Source organism: Apteryx rowi, unplaced genomic scaffold (assembly GCF_003343035.1).
Source record: "Apteryx rowi isolate R43461 unplaced genomic scaffold, aptRow1 scaffold_162, whole genome shotgun sequence".
Classification (NCBI taxonomy): domain Eukaryota; kingdom Metazoa; phylum Chordata; class Aves; order Apterygiformes; family Apterygidae; genus Apteryx; species Apteryx rowi.
This window is the reverse complement of record NW_020447886.1, coordinates 1,735,299-1,758,736: the sequence shown is the minus strand read 5'-3', so window position 1 is coordinate 1,758,736 and position 23,438 is coordinate 1,735,299. Positions and strand designations below refer to the sequence as shown.

The following is a 23,438-nucleotide window of genomic DNA, read 5'->3' as shown; positions in this document are numbered from 1 at the left end:
TAGGTAAATGATAAGCAAATCTTGGCAACAGTAACTGGAGAAATATAAATGGGAAACAATCACGTAGCCTAGCAATTCTGTTGATTATGTTACGTAACCGAACACTATAAATATTAASCRAGTTAAACGGGGATTTGGGATTCTCAGCTTTGGACATGAGTCCCTGAGACCCCGGGCCCTGAATAAAGCACCGCATATAACTGCTTTCGTAGTTATGTGTTTCTTTACGGGCAACAACATCAGTCAGGGTCTAGGCTATTCCAAAACGCCAGGATGTTCAACTCCCCAGTAAAGTTTCTCTAAAATAAACCGCATTTGAACTGCCGGGAGGAGCCGTCAACATTTCTGTATATGAAATAAAAACAAATGTGGTGTCAATAAAAAAAAGAAAAAAAGACCAAGAAGCTCTTGCCCCTTGCATTGCAGTCATCAATTTTGTCACTTGCTTTACTAGAGCAAAATATAAATAAAGGAGTGGGAGGAAGATCTTCCAGAGCAGAAAATGGTCACTATGATGAGTGATGGAAGAAAAGGCACAGAATATGTCAATTTTTAGCAGAAAATTAACTAAACAAAGGCACTCAGATTGCAAACTGGTTTCAGTTAACCTTCCGGATACATAAGTAAAACCATGAAAATATCCCTTCAACATCAAATGCGGAGAAAAATGTTTGAAAAGGTGAAATTCATAAAGAAGCTCCTTCGAAGGCATTCGATTGAAGAAACTGCGGGAGAACTCTGACTAACGAGTTAGAAACCCCTTTGGGTGTTGCTGCGAAACCCCTTTGGGTGTTGCTGCAGCCGGAGACAAGACCAGAGGGGAAACTCTGCAATTCGTCCACCAAAGTAACTGGCGCCTGGATCGAGGCGGCCCTGCTCTGCACCGGCGAAGGGGCTGCCGGGGCTCAGGAGGCTCAGAAACAGGGACCCGCGGGGGCTCTCCCCAAATCGTCCCCAGGAGACCGGCCGGTAACACAGCAGCGGTGCTCCCTGAGACACCGCTGCCGTAAGGGAGAGCCGTTCCCAGCACACCCACGGGCGTCCCCGCTGCTGCTCGGGCGGAGGGCAGCGAGCGAAACGCCGCCCTTGCTCCCAACGCCTCGCCTGCATTAAGGGCTGACGCGCTTAGCTGGACCGGAGGGGTGAACAGGCCGCTGGCGAGCGGGGAAGAGGAGCTCACGCTGGGGCAGGTGCAGAAAGCTACCGGCGCCCAGAGAAAAGAGCTAATTCAACACGAGACCGCGAGAAGGGATCAGTGCTCCGGGCAGAAAGCGGGGCTGAGGCAGGCAGTGGCTGTTTGCTACACATTCCTGGGGACGAAGGGTAAATGCCAGGAAAAGAAAAAAATGCATATGACTTAAGCTAAGTCTAGTGTTAAGAGATGCGTAAACAGGCTGAGCTGGTCAAGGGCAAGACGGGCAAGACCTCAGAAATTTTCATGTTAAAAGTTTTGAAACAGGATGTTAAGAATTACTGAAGTCTTCCAAAAGTTGACAAATTTCTTGCTGAGGAAAAAAAAAAAAGAATTCAAAACTGCCCTTTACTTGAAGAATTACTAGTTAGCTTCAACACAAAGCTTTTGTGATCTACTTCTGTACTGTTCTGCCAAAGGTAAAACGTACTTCTGACTTAAACTATAACTCATCCTTGGACAGAGAGAATTATTGACGGGCACTTTCTAAAAAATAAGAGCAATTAAAAGCCCTGCTAGCCTTCAGAAATCAAGCTAAAAAGGGATTTGTTTCCATTTTACTGAGTAACAGCAGTTACTAAGGGGTCCAACAGCTACTAATCTTCACTCCAGCATCTTCTACTCAGTCTTCTGTGATCGTCACTTCCAGTTTGGCTGCTAACATTTATGATCCCTTTTGGGAATGTTAAAATATAAGCGGTTCAGATCAAAAGGCTAAAGCAGACGTCAGAACTGACACAAAGCAAGGACTACACAGCTTTTTTACCAGTTACCTGCATTATACGTGTTAATTTTTCCAGCTTGCTCTCTCCTATACTCGCAACCAAGAACAATCCTAGTTACCCTGTCAAAACGACACAGAAAATTTGCAGAAGTGCCACCGTGCCGCGGCGCTGCCCGCTCTCGCTCCGAACCAGCTTGAAGAGGGAGGCCGAGATGCTCGGCCGGTCGCACCAGCACAAGCCCGTGGGACCGGGAGGAAACAGATGCAAGGATTAGTGACCCCAGCACACCCGAGTCTGTCCAGCCTGCAGGAGCTGCAAATAATAAGGGCTTTACAGACCCAAACCAACACCCTGAGTAAGAGCTGTGAGGCAGCAGTCGGTATCTGGAGCTGCAATTTAGCACGCTCCGCTTAGGAGCCGCAGTAATCCGGCAGGCTGGCGTGGTCTGCAGAGCTCACGTTTCCGAGTCCTCTCCAGCGGCAGCCTTGCATCAAGAGCACTCGCTAATGCAGCAGCTGTGCTTTTATGTGGCGACTAATCCCTTGATGCAGCCCAGCCTCATTACATTGCAGAGGTCACCAGCCCAAGCAATTGAGCACCAGCTCACTGCGGGCATCAAACAGAGATGATGCTTAAATGCAGTTTTCACCAGTGTGATCTGGTTAAAATACTCAAAAGATTTCTCCCCAAGGTTGGGTGGTTTTTGTTTTTTTTGTTTTTTAATACTGCCAGATTGGTTAGCATGTTCTCTGTGTATCCTGTGGATGGTAATTAATTCAATTTAAATGAAAGGGAGGGAAAAAACACTAAGTGCTGTGATATGCCATCTTCTGCAAAACTCTCATCTTCTACACTTTTCATGTGAATAATTACATATCTTAGGTAGCAACCTGAATGTGTCTGAGCCCAATTTCTTCTTATATCTTCTGTTTCTTTTTCTTTTTGCATTTTTACAAAAGATTAAAAAGATCCCTTTGGAGTTTTGTTTTGCTGACATTTCCAAAGGAATTAAGCATAAAAGCAACTGCTGAGTTCACACCACCCCATCTGTGTCGGTAGCAAAGCGCCTTCCCCCGGGGCAGCCATGGCCCCACGGGTCCCCACGGCGCTGCACGCTGCCCATCTTTACCTTTGCTGGTGACGGCACCTTCTGTAGTCCTTTCTGGGAGAAATCTTTGCGCTGAGTCAATCTGTAACATCCAGCCTCAACGTTTCTACATATCATCCTTTGCGTCTAAAAACATTCATGACGAATGAAACTCAGTTAATCCTCAGCTTGTTCAAACGTGCCTCCCAGTATCGCTCTCCAGACACGTTATATCCAGTCACCTCCTCCAGGAAACGACACTGTCCACAACAAAACACCAAAATCAACCAACCAGCCTGTTTCCTATCGAGTTTTTCCTAAGCATTGACTGCCCTGGTTTACATTGCAGCGAGTCACCAGGGTCACTGCAGAGTTGGCTTCAACCCAGGCCACCGGTGGCTGAAACCGTTTGCCCCCCCCGTCCGTGCCGGGGGCAGGCTGCGCGTGCTCCCTCCTGCTTTTCCTGCCCGGTTTAGCAGCGATACCGCTAATCACGAAGTGCCGCGGGCAGAAGTTACCTGCTGCAGGGGAGCTTGGCTCGGTTCTTGCAGCTGAGAAAGCCTCTGAGGGCAGCCCAGGCTGCCCGGCTTGAAGGAACAGGGGCTCTGGGGAGCGGGAGCGTCTTCCATTGGGATCACGCAGGCGGCCGCCAGAGGTAACAGGGTCGAGGTGAAAGCAGACAAATTCGGCGGTGCTGGAGGGCCCCCGCCAGGCACGGCTGCTGCAGCAGGCAGCGCAGCCCTGACCTGCTCTGCTCTCCCCGTCCCCTGCTGCACCAGAAAATCCCACGCTGGGCTGGAGGAACCCTGCCGCTAGTTTGCAGTAAAACTTCACCGAGGCAAAAGGCTTTTTTCCTCCCACCCCGTGTTTTCCTCCCCCAGATCACTGCTGTCTCAGGTTACCCTTCCGTGAAGCGAGGCCCCATGCAGGAGCGGGGCAGGCCAGGCTTCACCCATCCACCCCCTGCACAGGGCTTGCGCGCTGTGCTACGCGCACTGGTTGTTCCTCGTGTGCAAAGCTGCACTGAGCGTTTTCTCACTCGCTGCAGAGAACCGGTACGTGTCCGGGCACAGGCACCGCACACTGCTCACGAGCTGGTGCTAATGGGGCTTCTCCGGATCCCATTCAGAGCGCGCTCCTTAGCGGATCTGTATACATTGCTAAATTGCAGATCCATTAGAATAATCTGCTTTTCACAAGCCCCTTTCATTGGAAAAAGCATCTAGAGCGGATTCGTTTTCCTTTCCTCAAACTTTGTTAAACGTGAAGTAAATGCTTGAATGAGTTCACTGCTGGCCATGCCTGCACTGCCAGCTTTTACCAATCCCACCCGTCCTGAGCCCCTGCCACCCCAGGGTCACGCTAGACGATCTCTGCTTTTGTCCGTGGATCGTAATCATTGTACGCTTTATCACCCCATGAGTCCCCTTTCGTGCTGCCCTTCATTACACGTTCACATCACAAGAGGGAAGAGATTTGAGCGCACATTTCTCGCAGCCATACTGCTGGTTCCAATGGATAATCAGAGGATTTACAGACCTACTGCCTGCCTGTTGCAAGGCTTTATCACCACATTATGCCCCCAGCACTAAGGCTATCTTTTTTCCTCTCCTCAGTACAAAAAGATTTAACCCTGCCCCCCAAATAAGAAAACATGTATTAGACACTACAGCAAGTTTTAATCAAGCCTGAGTCATTAGCTTCATTTCAGGAAAGACACTAAAGTAGAAAACTAAGTTCACCATTGGTAAACAACTAACCCTTCTTTTCATCTGCTTAGTCATATTATACATGGCTTCTTTATATCAGAAGAGACGCTTGACAAGCGTAAGGCTTTTCTCTGTGGACAAACATTTTAAGGATACTCTCAGCTTCAATTTGGAAATCATTCCTCAAGATTTTACAATTTGTAACACAAATTTTCTGTTATGCTACATTTAACTTAGAAACTATTTCATTTGCTTGAATAGTACTTTGGAAAAGCAAGACATCAGGAGACAAGTTGAACATGAAGGTGTCTAAGTGGCGACCTGAACTAACCCTTGTGAAACAGACGGGAGCCCCTTCAGATGTTTAAGAGGACTTCCAAAATTCTCATTTCTCATTAGAGCCAAGCTCAAAGTGCAGCAACTCCATTGCTCCGATCAGCCCGTACATTTTACTTGCAACTCCCCGTGTGAAACACTAAAGAGCCGACAGCAAGAATCGCCTACTTCTCCTTCGACCTTCCCTCTGCACACATGCAATGGACTGTCTTTTACAGGAAGCCAGGCTGATCCGAGAGGCAAGGCTTTTTGAGCCCAGCATTGCAAGGTACTTTTATCTCCAACTGTTCATTTCTATGGCATAACATGTGGCAGCAATTTCTGCTTTTTCTATATGCAAATGTGCTGGCTACCATCCAGCCCTGCTAAAAAGGGACCAAAAAGTAAGGTCACTGGTCTCCAGCTGTTTCTGCCCCTTGCATGACAAAACAGGAATGTAACATATGACCCTGTGTCAGGAAGATCAAAAAGAATTAAAAGGTTGCAAGTAAACACATAAGCAAACTATTATTCTAAAAATATTTGCTGAAATACAGAGCAGGGAAGAGTTCAGGCTGGGATCCTCCATACCATTCCTCCTCTCCACTCCTCCCTTCTCCCCAGCGACAGGTGAATAGCGTAAGACAATATGTGATTAGCGGGATCCTTTCACTTATGCCCCCCACTAGACTGAAGGAAAATAATCTAGCAATGAATCTCCCCTCAAAACATCAGGCTTTGGGCATCTGCTGTCTCGGCCAAGTCCAGCTCGAGCACTAAACACTCAAAGCCCCTCACAAGATTGCCTTTACCTGTTTGTTCCAAAAGATCACAGCAACTTCCCAGTATCTGCTAAGATGGAAGATCACGTAAAAGAAGGGACTTTTCAAGGAGCCACATGGATCATAACACTCGCCTCTGACAACGTAGCGGAACAGCCCCTCACCACACCAGGAGACAGCTCACCTACGGAAAGTTCACGTGAACGTGCCTCGACACACCACACCAATGTATCAGCAGGAAGGAAAGCTGGCTACGAGCCACTTTCTCAGCCTGGGGGAGGTGTGGAAAGGACGACTATTATTTCTAAATGGACAACATTCAAGTATTTCTGTGCTGGTCAATGTAAGCCCTGGAATACAATTCTCAGGAGCAGTTGCAAGAACTGCAGCTTAATGTGCTCTGTAAATGGTCTCAGTGTAATGGTGAGGTACTGCATAAACATCTGTAGGAGAAAAATCTTAGTTTATCATCATAACCAAGCACTAAAAAAAACATGCGGCAGCATGCAACAAACAAATCCATTCATCACCACTTTTTTGCTCTGTAATTTTGGGAAGAATAAAGAGAACTGAACCACTAGGCTAAATAGAACAGTTTGCAGGACTGCTGAGCAGCACCTGAAAATATGCCAGTTTTGCATGTAACACGATACTCAACCTGACTCCTCATACCAGTTACAATTCATTTGTTAAAGACAACAACAATTTAAAAAACCGCAGGATACAAGAAATCAGAAACAAAGTATCACAAGTTTCCAATGCAAATTCAGATAGCAGATGTCCAGAAATGCAAAAGCAATGCTCCTAAGCACAGTTAAAATGCTGCAAAACACGACTTCAGGCAGTATTCCATGTATTTGAAAAAGCTAAACTTATGTTCTGTATCATGATGCCCCACATTATATAGTGGATAAATAAAACATAGAAAGTTATTTTTGCTTAAAAAATAGTAATTTTGGTATTAAATTTTTTTCCTCTGCTCTTACTACTTTCCAGTGCAACACATCTAATGAGACACAGTACATGGAAATATAAACAAGTTTGTTGGGAAGACACTGGGAGTTTTGATAGCTGAGGTATTTATTATTTATGCTATTTTTATTCTTGCCCTACATGGGAATGGACAAGTCCCAGTGGAATTTCTATTTGCACCATTTCTATTTTTTAGGAAATATTAACATAAAAGCATTGACTGTCCTACCCACACATTTCCTAATATATCACAGGCCATAAGACTCAGTCACTCAAAAAAAAATTATTGAATTACCAACTTATTTGTTATATTTTTAAATATAAACTGCACTGAACAAATGCACTCAAGATAAGAACCTGACCAGGTTCACAAAGTTTACAGAGAGGCAAGAGGAAAAAAAAAACCACACACACATTTGTGCATATTTCCTGATAAAATTACCAGTGAAAGTTAACTGTGTTACATAAATCCCAACAGGTATTAGCATAGTACATTACTCAGCAGAAAGATGGACAAGAAGCCATAAATATCCGTCAAAGCAGTTATTTCGATCTGCACATTAAAAAATGTTACACTGATGGACAAAGAAACAGCCCGGTTTCAAACACTGGATCCGTGGAAAGGCAGCTGCAAGACAGAGCAGAGCGTTCTGCCTGCTGCACAGCACATGCGAGGGCGCCGCGGGCTGAGCTGCAGGACACGGGCCGAACCGAGACAACCGCGCGGAAAGGCCGGTGCGGCACTGCCCAGGCGTTGCGGGCAGCAGCTCCATTCATCTCCCATTCAAGCCTCAACTCCGCAGAACACTTTGGCAAAAATCCACCATTACTCTTTTTGCCACCGTTGCTACGTAGCCTTGAAACTATATACTTCTGCCATTTCATTACCAGAGCAAGCACACAGCTTCATGTGAGTCTACTTCACTGTACGCTATTTTGCATGTAGATTCATCATATGGAGCATTTACCTTCCTATCCTTTCTCATAGATGTCCATTATTCTGAGTATCACTTCATAAGGGTTCAATTCCCCCATACTAGTGTTTTACAAAAGGGGGAAAAGGGAAAAAAAAGAAAAATCTATGAACGGAGATGAGTTTCTGTTTACTGGTCTGTTGTAGCAGTACCCTCTAGGTTCAGGCTGCTACCACAGAACAAGGCAGTCCTGGCTTTACTGCTTCCCCTAGAGCATCTGGGTGACTTCAAAACTACAAGTAAACTGGACTTTCAGCCCCCTCAGTGTTGATGCACCAGAGCAAGACCTGGCTGAGGCTCACTTTTACCAGCAGCTGACACCTAATGAAAGACTTAGAAATGGAGAGCCCAAGAGATGGGAAGTGCAGACATGAAAGATGCATGAAATGAAAAAACACTGCTCATAAATTGAGCCTGACAGAAGATGGCTTCTCCAAACTCATTAGTGGCACTCTAACAGACTTTTCTAAGAATAACTCACAGTCTTGGGAACAGGGCTAAGAAGCTTTAGCTAATGACCAGCAGTAACAATGTATACACATAAAAGCAGAAATGGCAGAACCCTGTAACTTGCACTGTTTGCTACAAAGTGCCTTAAAGAGCTTGCAGGAGTGTCTCTTCTTCCTCAGCTACTGGGGCTTCAGAAGACTGACCAAGCTCTGTGTAGACTGTTAATTTTTTTTCCTTGTCTCCCCCCCCTTTTTTCTTTACCCTTTTAATTTCCTCTCCACCATAAATGCAGATTGTTACATTAAAGCAACATAGAGAAAGATTATAATCATTCTAGCAAGTACCTTTTTCTTAGATGCTGTAAAAATCTGTATGCGTCTGACAACTACCTCATATGGCCAGCCACTCACTGAAACATAAGATGAGGCCTGCTTCTCATCTGTGATAACTGCTTTCAGATAAGGACACAGAAAAACACCTTGGCAAATATTCCAACAGATTTTTCAGTGTGCCGACAAAGATGTTCATCCTTGATTTTGTCTGAAATTTTAAAAGAAGTTTCTTGTGTGTTTGTATGCACTGCTGAGAACTCCTCAAAGTTTTTCCACAAACTCAATCCTTTCCTCAGTGTCTTTAAATAAATGGTGCTCAAAGTTGGTAGTAATACACGCTGTACTGGTCAACAATTTGTACAAAGGTAAAGGTGAAAAATATAATTTGATTGCAAAAGATTTTTTTTTTTAAATCAGTTAACACCATGGGTGCATTATGATCATAATGCTGTTCTTAAGATTAATTACCATCCTCCTTCAATCATATTTTTATTTTGAGACATCTCAACTCATCAAGCATGCATTTTCTGTGTACTCATATGCAATAATTAGTGCTTTTATAGTATCTCCTAGTCTGATGTGAACAGTTAAGATATTATACAGTGACTCCATTGAGATGAATGAAGGGGAAGTTTATGCATGTTCTTTCAATGAAAAATATTTCATTTCTGGCTCCGAAAGAGCCAAGAAAGGTAAGTGATAAAAGCACCAGTTTAAGACTTTTTTTGAACATAAATTCAGGCATTTTAATGTATTTCTCAGTAAAGCTACATGAGTTTCCATGTAGGTTATTCATACATATTATGGCACTCAGACTCTCCTAACAGGTATTTAGTTACCTAGGATATCTAGGTTTAAAAGAAGTTTGCTAAAACTAACCATTTTTCTAAGAAAACATTTCTGCCCCAACCTTCAAAAACTCATCATCTTCCTCAAAGTTTGCATCAAAATACAATTGTTCATACTTCACATTATTTGAATAAGTTGCTCTTGACAATGATGCCACATTAAGTTTAGAACTCTAGTGATTTGTGAACACAACAGAAGGCAGCATATTACCCACTTTCAACAAAACAAATTGTGTCCTGCTCCTTAGTAATTATAATATAGAAGCTTAATACTTGTGTATCCATTCTTTTCTTGGACTAAAGCCTTTGAAGTAATTACACATGCTAGCTAGGAAAGAAGTCAAATTTAATTAAAGGAGGCTTACAACGGTAGCATTTTCCCCATGTAAGGCATTATTCTGACATCTACTGGCCTGGTATCCAACCATACATTTTAATACACGGCATTTGTTATTAAAAAGGAGCATATATATTAATCCAAAGATAAGAACAATTAAAGGAACACAAAAGACATACATTTAAAACAGGCCCATATATCTTCATATAAATCTCAGCCCTACCAATATTTTGGTGGGTTTCTATTGCTTTCTTAACTCATCTGAACTACTGTATATCATGAGGCTTTAATACAAGCAGCTTTGGGGAAGAAAGTTACATTAGGGAAAAGAAAGTTGTGACAAGTAAAAAAATCCAAGAAGTTTTTWAAAAAAAAATCTTTACTTGCAAAATTAAGCAGCATGCTATTTTATGATTTATACTTGAATTTAAAAAGACTAATTAGACTGAAATAAAAATAAAACCTAAAAATGGCAATTCTATAAATAATGAAAATTTTGATTTCACTAGACTTTAATGAAAAACATTTGGTAATTAAATACTTGCTACTGTTCATTACGTTGATGAACTTTATTAGGGTTAAAACTATAACAAAGTTCATCCTAAAACATTTTGCAATGCAAAATTATTTTCACTCAAGGAGTGTCTCAAATTGAATGCTAAGAATTACAAGCAATCTTCAGAAGCAGACACTCACATTCGTAAAACTTTATACATCTTTTGGAACTAAGATATTTATACTACTAAAATCAAACATGCATCACTTCCCATACATTCTGGTATCATGATTTATATTACATTATGTAACACCATTCTTCTAAACAGCAGCAGTTTTAATCATACGTTTGCCCCATTTTCTTTGGATTTCTGATCTTTATCTTCRTTCTTCACAACATCCTTTAAAAGAAAAAAGGAGAGAATAACCGAAGTTCCAGAAGTGAGATTTCTGATGTGAAGTGTAAAGCAGTGTAAGACTAAGATACTGTGCTGCATTTACTATGTGAACTGTCTTACTCAATTCAGTTATAACATTCATATTTCCAGTGTATTCCTGAAAAGCTAAGGGGGCATAAAATTAAATGCAACTTGTGAACTTGTAAAGAGAAGTATAAAAACCACCCCCAGAGGTCTCACTTTGTATTCCTTTACAGGCTTTAAGAGAAAAATCAGATTTTTTTTCTGCAAAATCCATTATTTTAGGATAACATATAACAGAGCTAACATGAAACGCACTTACACTGGTTAAAGCTGCCTGAAAACCCTGGGGTTACAAGAAATTTTCATCCCCAAAATACCAGACAAAGGCTATTTATCTGAGCTAAGATCCTGGGAATAGCGGGTCATGCAGCACCTTCAGCAGCCAGGTCTGATGGAGGTGGCAAGCCCACAATCTGCAGTGCAGCACAGGACTGCGTAAAGATACTGATGACAGTCAGACGGCTGCAAGGTATTGCAGCATCAGTTTAATAAGCTACTGTGACTGATCTGATGCTTCAGTTGTATCCTACAAGAGCAAAAAAGGTCAAAGACTTAACAAGGTTCCTAGTTTGGTTTTTGAGCCTCTGTAGAGTCTATTGGCTTTTCAAAGTAAAGACAGAATTAGAAGCAACTCCAGTTTGCCACTGAGTAGCCTCCCTAACCCACATCTATTCAAGCCTTATTTAATGGGGCCTCACAACATTCTTAGGGAACATGCAAGTCACTTTCTATACAGTGAGAGAGATGATTAAGCAATTTGCTCAAGCTTGCTTTACTGGAATGCACCGATAAATTGAAATGCCCCGATAAACTGAAATACCGAAATTTTGCCTTGAAAAATAGAAGTCTTATTCCTAACTGAACAGAGAGGATATAGAAAATTTGCACTGAAAGGGATGGAGAGGGTCCACTAAAATATTACAATGGCTTGGGATATATATTTAAAAACTACATAAAAATTAATACAAGTCAGGAACTTCTCTTGTGTTTCAAGCTTAGAAAAATACACTATATATGTGTGTGTAYATATATTATATATATATTTTTAAAATAATTAGTACCTCATTTAGCATCTCATACAATGCAAGTTATTATTGTCCCGAATTCACGTAGAAATGTTTTCATTCTGAAGTTTTTCTTCAGATTTAGTTTACAAAAAGTTTACATATAACAATCAACAACAGAATTACAAAAATTCTAACCTGTTTAAGAACACTGTGTATTTCATCCATAACAGTAGCTAAGTTTTTGATTGTCTTATTCAGCTGACTCTCAAATTGCAGATTTTTATCATCAGAGATCTTTAAATTTTCCTGTAGTTGGCCAAGATCCTTTTTGACCTCTTTGAGTTCCGTAGACAGACTTTTGTTAGAATTCTCCAGCTGAAGTATAGTCTTTTCATCCTCATCTAAAATAAAAGTCAAAGTCACTTCCAAGGGCATGTACTTTGTATCTAAACATTCCACTTACACAACAACAAAATTATTAAAAGACCATTAAAAGACTACATTGTGTTACCATTTGATAATATGCAATTCTGACTACATTTGAAAAGAAGCTTTATATTCAACTTGACTGAAAAAGATAAAAACGATTTCATTGTATGCAACAACCGTACTCCAACTGTTGCTGGTGTGCAAGTTCCAAGGGCTTGGGAAATAGAAACCACATGATAGAGTGTGCAAATATCTAAGAACACTGGGTCACAAATATTACTCAGATTGGTTTATCTACTAAAAAAGTCCTAGAATTTTGCATCCATACAAGTACTACCTTCAAAGCAGTGTCCCACCTGTTTTTTCTTCTAGTAACTGAAGCTTTTGTTCTATCTCTGCCCGCACTCTTTCACTTTTCTCCAGCTTCTGCAAAAGGCTCCCAACATCCACCATAGCTCCATTGTACACTATGAGGCCAACATTTTCCTCTACAGCTTTTGATTCTTGCTTTATTGTAGGAGATGGTAACAGTAATCTGTTTCCTACAATTGATTAAATAGTATTAAGAAATAATCATTATGTCATTTTTCAGCTGCCTACAGTTCTAGTGACCAACCTTAAAAACGTCCTTCATTAGTTTAAAACAATATCCCATACTAATTCAAGAGTCAGACCTCTAACATTACAGAATTAAGATTGTAACATGGTTTCTTCATATGTGTAAAAGGAATAAATAGAGATTCGTGATGTTTGGCCTATCCCTCATTTCTCTCCTCCTTCCTTCCCCCAGTCCCTTCCCTTCCCTCCCCCCCGCCAAGCGGTATGCTCTCCCATGACATTCTTCTATTCTTCCTTTCTGCAGTAATTGTCTTCCAAGAATCGAGCTCCATTCCACGACCCGTAGGACCTGCATTGAGCCTCATGACTGCAAAGGTATGCGAGAATACATAATGTTGTTAATGAACATTCAACATTAACCTCTGTCTTCCTTCCTGGTCCAAAACACATTCTAGAGAATTCATGTTATAATTGTAACCCAGGAGCTGCTGGAAGTCAGAAATACCATAATTTATGAACTGCTCAAGGTTTACTTTTCTCAAATAGGCAGGTTCTCTGCAGGCATCTCAGAACTCTCATATCATTTGCACAGAAACAATTCTTTATGGAGTTTGTACAATGCAAAAAATACTACCTAACATATCTTCCTGTAGTTCTTCAGACTCCTCTTGATTTTCTTCATCTTTAGAAGTATCTGTTAGTCTTCTGTAAAAGCAGGATTCTCTAAGTACTACTTTATTAAGTAGCTTCTTGACCTAAAACACAGCCATGGAAAGCAATGCTATGTTATTCAAGTAATGCAATGGGTGCTAATGCACAACAGTCAGCATAATACCTAAACAAGTATGTTCTACTTTGAAACCCTACTTCAAGAAATTGCAAAGCTTTTTAGCATATTGAGCTTAAAAATGTAAACAAGCTAGGAAAAAAGAGACTTTTTTTGAGACACATTTAAAAGCTGCATATTCAACGTAGGCATACTAAGAGCTGCAAACTGTACCTTTTCATCCTAAAACAATTTACAAAAGATTAAATTACAGTATCTTTGCAACTAGAAAGTAGGATACCTAGAAGTTAGGGATAAAGTATAGAAGCAACAGCCTTCAGAAATGCTTTCCACCCACACCCTTATAGCATTCCTGCAGTATTCTCAAAGGCATTTCTATTGCTGTACAAAACCTGAGCACGTGACAGGTGTAGTCCAAGAGTGTACAGTATCTCCTCCATGTCCTTTTCCAGAAGATATCCACAGTGACTTTGATCAAAATAAACAAAAGCCATCAGAAGATCCCTATTAACAGTTATCATCTGCGTCTTGTCTTTCTCCTACAAAACATTCATTGTGTGATCATTAGGAAGTTACAATATCATTTTCCCATTGGCTACTAAAAACAAGCAAACATTTAAGTTAACAAGGAAGTTTTCCTCAGTTCCATTTTATCATTTCTTTCGGTCAAGTAATTAATATAACTAGTATTTATCTCCTGGGCTCAAATATAATATAAGCAAACTATTTAGGACAAAAACTTCTAATATTAAATAGGATTACAGCACAATGGACAATAATGTCTGGCAGACACAGCTTCCTTTTGTTCAGACTAACATGCCAAAAAATTTGAAAAATTAACCTAAGTAAACATTTTTTTTAATCCCTTCCCAACCCCCTCCAAATAAAATATTTTACTCAACAGTTGCTTCAAAAGGAAGTTCCCATAGCTGTGTAATGAATGATCATCCAGCTCTAACAGCTACGACCATTTTGCACTGTTTTGTCATTATTCCTATTCCTACATTTCCTAATTTTTGAGGAACAAAAATAGTCAGATGCTTGTTTTATTCTTGCATCTCTAAGAAAGTTTAAGCATAACCAATCCAATTTATGCTCTTTCTTAATCTGAACTGTGGATGCAAGCTACTAGCCTCATCATGACAGAAAAAGCATCATTGTTCTGCAGGGAGATGTACAAGTGCTGCATAATGACTACATCCTTTTTCCTGCAGGGATATGTAGAAATGTTACATAACGATTCCAGGCATTACAATTGGCAAGCCAGTTTTTTTAAAATCAAGCTAAACTTCTGCTTTTCTTACATAAGAACACAGCCATTGAAGACTGTGGATAAAATAATCATATCCACTGCCTCTTATGTGCACATGCAGTCCTCAGATCTTTCAGACAAATTAGTATCTCATAAGAAAGTTTCTACAACAACTTTCACTCGGCAGGCATTTAAATGCAAGTGAAAGTAGATTTTAAGAACCTTACCCAAAGCTGTCATGTTCACTAATTTTTATATATGCAGTGTTTCAGTCTACAAGCGTTAAAGGAATTCAAAAAGTGAAAACAGGTTTTATAATGAAAATAAAGGTAAGCTCTAGTTAGGACAGCTCTAAAAGTTGTATGTAGTTGTTAAGAAATGCGTTAATTACTTTATCTTTAGATGACCTCTCTTTACAATGCCTATTTCCCTCTCTTCTGTCTTCCCGTTTGTTCATTTCCTCTTCATCCCGGTCTATAAAACAGAAAGAAAATTAAACATATCCACAGCAAATGATTCTACAATTATTATCACAAAAATACACGCGTCCATTAAAAAACAATTTACATAACCCCCCAAACATCTGGAAATATTACAGTATTTCCCCAAACAAGAGAAAACCATATGGCATTTTAAGTTAGTCTCATTATATTTTTATTTTTCTCCCATCTTAAAGAGACTTATCAATTTTACCCTGTAAAACCTTAAGTTTTCATACACAGGACAGAAGAGAAGAAATAAATGCCAATGAGGCCAAAACAAGTTGTGCCAACATCATCATCTAAGTGGTGCAGAAAATCACCCCAATTCTCCCTAATGAGGCTTGGTAGAGTCTGCATTCAGCTATGGTTGTTCCTATTAGGACAGAATTGATACTGTTTACTGTCAAATATTTTACATCATAAAAACTACATCAACCACATAATTAAAAACATGTGTTTATATTCATGTCCAAGTGAGATTTTTCATTACTGGTATATTTGATTCTAACCCTTAGATTCTCCAAAAGTTACTGCTGATTACAGCACTTGTTAAATGTGAAGGACAAAAGTTGGGGGTTTTTTGTGTTTACGAGCAGACAATACAGTAAAACTACACTGAAAATAAAAAGAGAAAGAGGAATCTGACAAATGCAGGGATGGATTATGCCATGCAGCTCTGTGCCTTGTATACAAGTTTTTGGCCGGAGAATCACGTGCCAAATCAAGCTTTAAGAAACTGCTCACCTTTCTTGTGAGGGAAACTTTGAAAAAATTATGTATCTCAATATTTGTCTAATTTTGCCAACATGTTTCTGAGAACCACAAGCTTTTTCATGTACCTCCATGGCATGCTGGATGTGTTCTCACCAACTCTGACTGGAAACGGCACAAGGACAGATTATGGGAAGTAGCAGCAGTTGTACAGAAGAGGACAGCCCAGGGAACTTGCATAGGGGCCAGATAATAAGCAAGTAAAGAGTTATTGGGAAACCAGAGCACCAAGCCTTTAAGGCTGATGCAGCACTTTGCTAAAAACACCACTGAAAATGTTGGCTAGAAATACTGGGACTGCAACATTTATGCAGTTCAAAACCACATCTCCAGCAAAAACTGCACCCATGGAAGGAGGAAGAACTCCCCCCAAAAGTACAAACTAAAAAGCCCACAACATATCTTACTCCTTCCTGCACCTTTGAGCAGGGAAAAAGGGTGATTGCTGCTCTCTGGAGACAGAAAAGTTCCCCAGCCCCTTTCCCCATTTCTTTGGGCAAACAGAACTCCACCCAAACACAAACCAGCTCCTCACAGCATCATTTAAGAAGAGTCCCACACTCTACATTCTGGCCTAATAAAAACACGATGACATTTTAAAACTACGGAATAGAAAGTTAGGCACTTAAAAGTGGCTTGGTTTTTCAGAGGTGCTGAATACTCACATCTCCTACTGACTTCAATGGGAGTTGCGAGTGGTCTGCATTCTGAAAAAAATAAAACCACTTCTATATACATGCCTTACTTTGCGTACCACAGCTACAGCTTATATTAACTATGTTCATACAATGCCTAGCATAAAAGGCACTTAAATCTTAAGCAATCTTAAACAGATCTTGTCAGAATTACATTAATAAGATTAGTAGTCTAATAATGCAATTTTAGATCTCTAGTTCTAGTGCATTCTCGACTTTGAAACAACATTCAATGGCAATAAAAAGACTTATCCAAAAGCCATGAATTTCATAATTCAAAGGTACCTTCATCTTCATCTTCTGCATCTTCTGCCTCCATTGGATCATATTCTTCTTGGTTATTATCATCTTCAGTTTCCTCTTCATCTTTAGAATCATCTTTCCTTTTATCTTCCCTCTGAAACGAAAATGTATCAAGCCAGAACTAATAAAACACCAAAGTGAAAGCAGTCTTACTACCTTCATTCAAAATTTGAGTACATTTACGTTCAGTCACCAAATTTAAAAAAAAAGTATATACAAATCTTGAGATATGTATGTTAGTATGTTAAAATATCCTAAAATAAATTAAACCTGTAAAGTTTTTAATGACTGAATATGACAGAATCATATTTAAATAGATTAATGAGTCAGAAATCAACTAACACAACAAAAATAGCTTTTGAAAATAGCAGAGAAAACCCCAGATAGCAACAGTTTAATCTTGATCCAGGCAGGACAGTAGTTTATGTAAGCTAGCTGCAGACCTTCTTTTCATCTCTATCTTCTTTTTTATCTTTGTCATCTCCAGATTTTCTCCTCTTGGGTTTTGGTTCATCATTTTCATCATCTTTTTCTTCTTTTTTTTCTTTTTTCTCATCTTTTTTGCCTTTCTTGTCTTTTTTGTCCTCCCTCTCTGGGAGGGAAACCAGGGCCTTGTAAATTCTGACACCAAAATCCCTCTGAAGCATTTCATTGAAGAGTTCTGCAAACAATGAAACCTGAATACAAAGAGGAATGAAAAGGAGATGACAAAAAGGTTTTTTAGAATATATATTACACATTTGTAATACTTAAATAGCTATGAATTGCTGTCTTACCAAGTTTTCATCACATCAGTGCGAAGTCTGACCCTAAATAAAATTTTATCTGGTTTGAATATGGATACCTTAAAGAACTTTATAAAATGCTTCTTTCCTGTACTGCAGTTTTTAGGACCTAAACTAGCTCCCATTTTACTGTATAAACTCACTTCCATACCTGAAAGCTTGCACGTTTCTCCTGGCTATCTTACAGCGGCTATACTGCCGTTCTAAGCTATGTATCAAAGGCTGGGCAATTTTTTTTTTATATGTATTGCACAAAAAAATTAATTTTACTTAGGTTTTATTTTGCCATGCTATCATATACTTTTAGAATTTAAGAACACAGCAGTTACCACACAGAATTAAAAGAACCAAAAGTGGCTGAATTATAAGCTTATTATATTCAACTGGAAGGCATCAGCTTCTTCCCTCAATGCAACATCTCAATATAGAGCTCACTAAAAGGTTGCTTTAATAGAGTAGTATGACTTACTTACCTCAAAGGAATGCTCTTTATTATCTTCCAATCTGTAGTCCAGAAGAACACTAAGAGACATAATGCTGCAATCAAACTTTCCACTCTTTGCTGCCCAGTTCGGATGTACAATGATTGCGGGCTCATCAGGCAGGATGTATCTCCTCTCTCGCCGTTGACGTTCCATTTCTTCTTGTCGCTTTCTTTCCTCTTCCTAAAAAGAGAGAGGAAAAAAAAAACCCACCCCAACACACAGCATATTCCAGAGGTGAAATTTCAGCCTCCGTATTAGCTTTAAGGACTCACTGCTTTGAAGAAAGTGAAGGAAAGCCTAAGCTGCTGAACACGGTGTAGATGACAGACAGAAATTACAGGCCAGCACTTCCAGAACACACGCTGTGCCCACTGCCTCACCTAAGACGACTGGCAATCTGAGCAGCGCGAAGCAGCGCATGCTTTGCCGTTTAACCCAAGCGGCAACAAGCACCTCCCAACTACCTTACGGTGCTGATTGCAGCATGCTTACTTGATGGCGAAGGGAACCAAACTAATTCATTTCAAGATATGGTATGCAAGCTGGCAAGGGAGTCATTGGCTCTGTTTGGGGTGTTTTATGATATGTACAGGGAAATCTTACTGTATCTTAGGATAGGAACAGTAAAAGGCTTCTTGCATCAGTTTCCCAAAGATATATATCCAGCACAGTTTTAACAATTAGCAGAAGATGATTTACTCAGCTCTTTTGGTCATGAGAAACATCACTTTTATAGATGCAACTGATGCAAATCAAACAAAAGGCTAAAAAACAAAAAACACCATGCAGCTCATTGCTTGCCAAGACAGGAGTATTAAAGTGTTACAGAGTGTGTGTATATAAAGGTGTTTTTTGTTTGTTTTTATTTTTTATTTATTTTTATTAAAGAAAGCAAGCGCAATGAAACCTCCCTGCCCCTAATCTGGGGGGGGGGGGGGGGAGAGCGCTGTGGCAAGGAACCCCAAGATAGTGCAGCCCATCCAAGCTGCAGGAGAAGGCAGCAGTTAACAGAAACAGCAAGAGCGTGGCCTTTGCTCCCTTACCAAGGGAAAGGCTTACGAAAGTAGATAAAATTTCAAATCGTGTCATGATGATTAGCAGGTAAGATGACACAAAAAGGCAGGTTTAAAAGTAAAACACAATAACTTGTCTGTACATTCATGCCCCTTCTCTGTGGTTGGCTTCAACCTTATTGCATATATTTTATCTTCACAATATAGCAACAAACACTTAAAAAGTATTGAAACTACTAACTGCAAAACATAAAGGGGGAAACAACAATAAAAAAACATGCCTTTCAGTACATAGGAAATTTATCGAAAGTGAAAATTAAAGTTTCATAATAAAGATAAACCTATGCAAACAATTAGCCACACAAAGGAACTGAACTGGTTGGGACACTATAACCTTTCACAGACTAAAAACAAACAAACAAAAAAATATATATACAAAACAACCCCAAAACCACACTTCCATGGTAATTCGCCAAGGCTTGCATGCCGCTAAATGCTAATACAACTAAGCAGCTGCTTTTCATAAAGGTTTAAAAGGTTAAGATCTTGTTAAATGTGTTCATCTATTTGCAGTAAGTGTAGTTTTGTTGGGGAGTTTTGCCTTTAAAAAAAAAAATTATGGTCTGATGTTAACTCAGACATCCTTAACAGTTGCATATTTCAGCTGACTTTGCTGATATAAAGAAATTCAAACCTGCCAAGATTTCACTCCAATTCAGCAGCTCAGGTTACAAAAGAGTTCCCAGTCTAGTCAGCTAAGAACTACAAAAATCTCAACACAACTAGGCATAAGTCCTGTGCTTTTAATATTTATATATTTATTTATACAAATTTTTATATATAAGATTTTATGTATTTAGTAAGAATTAAACCAAACATGTCCAAAACCTAACCTCTTTGTCATCTTCAGACTTCCTATCCTCCTCCTCTTCCTCTTCTTTCTCAGACTTCTCTAGCTCCTTTTGCTCTTCTTTTTGTTCCTCTACTTTCAGCTGCTTTGTCAGTCGAGCTATCAACTGAGATTTCAGTCCTTTAGAGCTAAGGGTTCGACTTTCTAATTCTTTGCGAAGGTCATTTACCTGGTAAATAAAAGCTCTGTAAGTGGTATCAACCAGTGACATTGCAAAACATGCGATTAGCAGAAAAGGTGAAGTAAAAATTAAATAAGAGCACTGAAAGTCAACTGTATTTTTAAAAAATCAGTTTTGAAAAAAACAGTAGTATTTACTGATATAAAACATACTATATTTAAAGCTGTGTTCTCCTCAAAGAGCCTGCTTTTTGAGGGGCTTTTCACAGGGGCAGGGAAAGGATTTGGTAGTTTAATACTATTATTCCTTTCAAGGGAGCTTTTTATTATGTCTCCTGGCATACATTTTTGCATAATTATTGCCTTTTTAAACTAATATTAAAGTATTTTAGACCCCACATTTTTTCATGTAAGCAGATATGGCCAGATTACTGCAGAACTTTAATTTTCCAGTTAAAAATGTTGTATTGTATGTGATACACTTAAGTTGTATGAAGTTCAAAGAGTTTCAGTTAGCTGTATTTGCTTATTTAAATCAGAAGTCACACTTGCATACTGCAACATCAGATCTAAGTCGCTTACCTATAAAATTAGCAAGGAAGGTAAAACACTACTAAACATTTTCCACAGTTAAGGGAAATAAAACTATATTTTGGGTCCTGCCTTAAAAAGGAAAATGTACAGTTGAACCCCCCCCCCAAAAAAAGTAATTACCTTCATTGTTTTTGGATCCAGTTTAGACCAGTGTGTAGGTGTAGAGATCTCTTTAGCTTCCCCATCATCCTTTTCCTCTTCATCCTGACAAATAAAATTAGAAAATTATCATTCAGAAAGCTTGAAGGCTTTTCATTTACTTTTTAAATTTTGTTGCTGATCTGTGCAAGGTCACAACTGTTTCAGATAGTCTTCTCCTAAAGTTATCATTTAAACAAGTTCACACATACATTCTACCACTTTATAAATTATCACAGTGCCACTCAGCCAATACAAGCCAGATCTGCGGAACACAAAAGGGTGATAAGCAACACCACAAAGAATATTGGGGTTACACAGACACTGCTGGTCTCCATTAACCACACAGTGTGTGATCTTCCCCCAGACTTTAAAACCCCAAAGTTACTCTTTGTTCAGTCAGACCTTCCCTTATTCCAAGATGCTGATCAGCCACATGGCCTGAAATTCAGATGTTTCAGACTAATGTTTGTTCAGTTTCAAGTATCACAATTAGAACTGGCCACAAGAGAGAATTTAGAAATTTTAGAAAATGGCAAAATGTTTAAAGACAGCTATTCATAAACTGCATCTCACTCAACAACTGGTCCCAGATTCCAGCAACTACTTCTATGATAAAAATTTTCTGCGCATCATAAGCACAATTTAATTCCATTTGTGATATCAGCATTCACATTTTAAGTTAGTATACTAGCTGAAATAAAAATAAAAAACAACATTCACTACACTGCTGAAAGCTGGTTTACCAGTCATTGTTACCAGTTATGTTCCTCCTATGTATGTATGTTGTGTAGTATGTGGTGTGCATTTTGTGCCTGTGTTCCTGTGCCTGTGAGAAGCAGAAATAGAAAAAGGGATTAGCGTTCAGTGCCTGTTCTCCATCAGCCTCCTTGCGTTCACCCTGAAGCTTCTCGACCAGCTGCTGCTTGTATCCTCGGGAGAGGGTTTCCCACTCTGAGCGGGTGGGAAGGCAATGCCAAACATCCGGGAAAAATAAAACCACTGTCTCCACATGAGCTGGAACTGTACGCCCCTTGTGGGTCTCCTCAGGGCGATGGTAGCGAATCTCTGCAAAACGGTACCTGTTGCAAGGGAAGAAGCATGTTGGAAAAAAAATTCTACAATACATTTTAAAGAGCCTAGATCACTTGTAGCACATCAAGTAAAGAAACTTTGCTGCAAGACCTTGAAGTTTATCTAAAGAAAAAAATTATGGAAGCCATATTTTCTCTTTTGGCACATTTGTACAATGTATCACAATTTAAAAGAGGAACCAATGATATGCTCTTTTATGTAACTTGTTATGTAGCACAAACAGGTTTAATGCGCAAATAAAAAGAGTTGAAGCACTTCAAATTTAGCATACAATAGGCGTTTCTTTTATTAGTAGAACTGCAATAAGTGTTAACACAGGACAAATAAACTCATCAAGAGAAAATATGGCTATAACCAACAGCTAATTATTTATAGCAAAAGAACAATGAAATGAAGTTCTCTTGACGATCTTCTCCAGCTATGCACAAAACGAAAAATATTTTCAACGTACATTCATTAAAAAATTACAGTATAACATGTCAAAATAAATTCAGAATTTTTAATTAGTTCTTAATGCATTATTCAGCACAGTTGGCACCAATCAAGCTTATTACAAAACAGAACATCCTTCGAGTAGTTTGCCTGCTCTACCACAAGCAGCTGACAAAGAAAAAGGTGTTTTCACTTTTTTTTAAAGCTTTTATAATAGACAAGCATTTCTATAGTGTATTTGGTTTTGCAGCACAGTACTTACCATTGTGTGCACACACTTAAGTCAATCCCTGTAAGAGCCTTGCAACAACGAATAGCCGTCTTTATCAGCACCGAAGGGTCCTTTTCTGGATCAGGTCCATCCAGTGATGGGGACCAGTGTCCTCCAATAGCCATAGCTTCATCTTTGCCTTTCATACCCACTAAAAACTAGACAAAAAGAGTCTTCTGAATGTTCCCCTGCTAGGGGGTAAAAAGTCACTTTCCCAAAGCGTAAGAAATATTTCATAGCACACACTGAAATCCAACAGTAAACTGTTACATTATTTTGAAATCTGAAAACGAAAGTCAGTCAAGAAGGAGTTCAGTTATTTTTTTTCCACAGAGTATTTCAGAAATGGAATAGGTTTAAAACATCATCACTCATTCTTGTTCTGCAAGACTTTCCATCAAGTTTCTTTTTGCATATAGCTTACTTCTTTTGCAGTAAGAAGCTTTCTAACACAACAGACAAACATATTAATTCAAATGGTGTTTTAATTCTGGTAGACACATGTATAGATGTTCCTGCTTAAAAGTGATAAAGCAAAGCTACAAAAGATAAAACCACAGAAGCATTATCAAATCTGTAAGTTCAAGTACTTCCATTGGCTTTAAGATGAT

At 39.4% G+C, this 23,438-nt stretch overlaps 1 protein-coding gene and 1 non-coding gene across 6 annotated transcripts in view; both read right to left on the bottom strand.

Annotated features, from left to right (window-relative positions):
• Positions 1–9,002: 9,002 nt before the first annotated feature.
• Positions 9,003–23,438, bottom strand: part of CCAR1 (cell division cycle and apoptosis regulator 1) — a 29,849-nt gene continuing 15,413 nt past the window's right edge. For 4 of the 5 annotated variants that reach the window (XM_026059934.1, XM_026059933.1, XM_026059936.1 and 1 more), the window contains 14 exons: positions 22,819–22,985; positions 21,901–22,111; positions 21,012–21,095; positions 20,161–20,346; positions 18,243–18,434; positions 17,428–17,661; positions 16,967–17,078; positions 16,652–16,693; positions 15,125–15,207; positions 13,874–14,020; positions 13,329–13,449; positions 12,493–12,678; positions 11,903–12,108; positions 9,003–10,619 (listed from right to left, as the gene is read on the bottom strand). In XM_026059934.1, the coding sequence (XP_025915719.1) occupies positions 10,560–10,619; positions 11,903–12,108; positions 12,493–12,678; positions 13,329–13,449; positions 13,874–14,020; positions 15,125–15,207; positions 16,652–16,693; positions 16,967–17,078; positions 17,428–17,661; positions 18,243–18,434; positions 20,161–20,346; positions 21,012–21,095; positions 21,901–22,111; positions 22,819–22,985 (2,031 nt within the window). In that variant the 3' untranslated portion in view covers positions 9,003–10,559. The remainder of the gene's footprint in view (positions 10,620–11,902; positions 12,109–12,492; positions 12,679–13,328; positions 13,450–13,873; positions 14,021–15,124; positions 15,208–16,651; positions 16,694–16,966; positions 17,079–17,427; positions 17,662–18,242; positions 18,435–20,160; positions 20,347–21,011; positions 21,096–21,900; positions 22,112–22,818; positions 22,986–23,438) is intronic. The other variant, XM_026059937.1, reaches the window with a different exon arrangement.
• Positions 23,136–23,200, bottom strand: LOC112963168. The gene has a single exon (XR_003252517.1). It is a non-coding gene; the product is annotated as a small nucleolar RNA SNORD98 (small nucleolar RNA).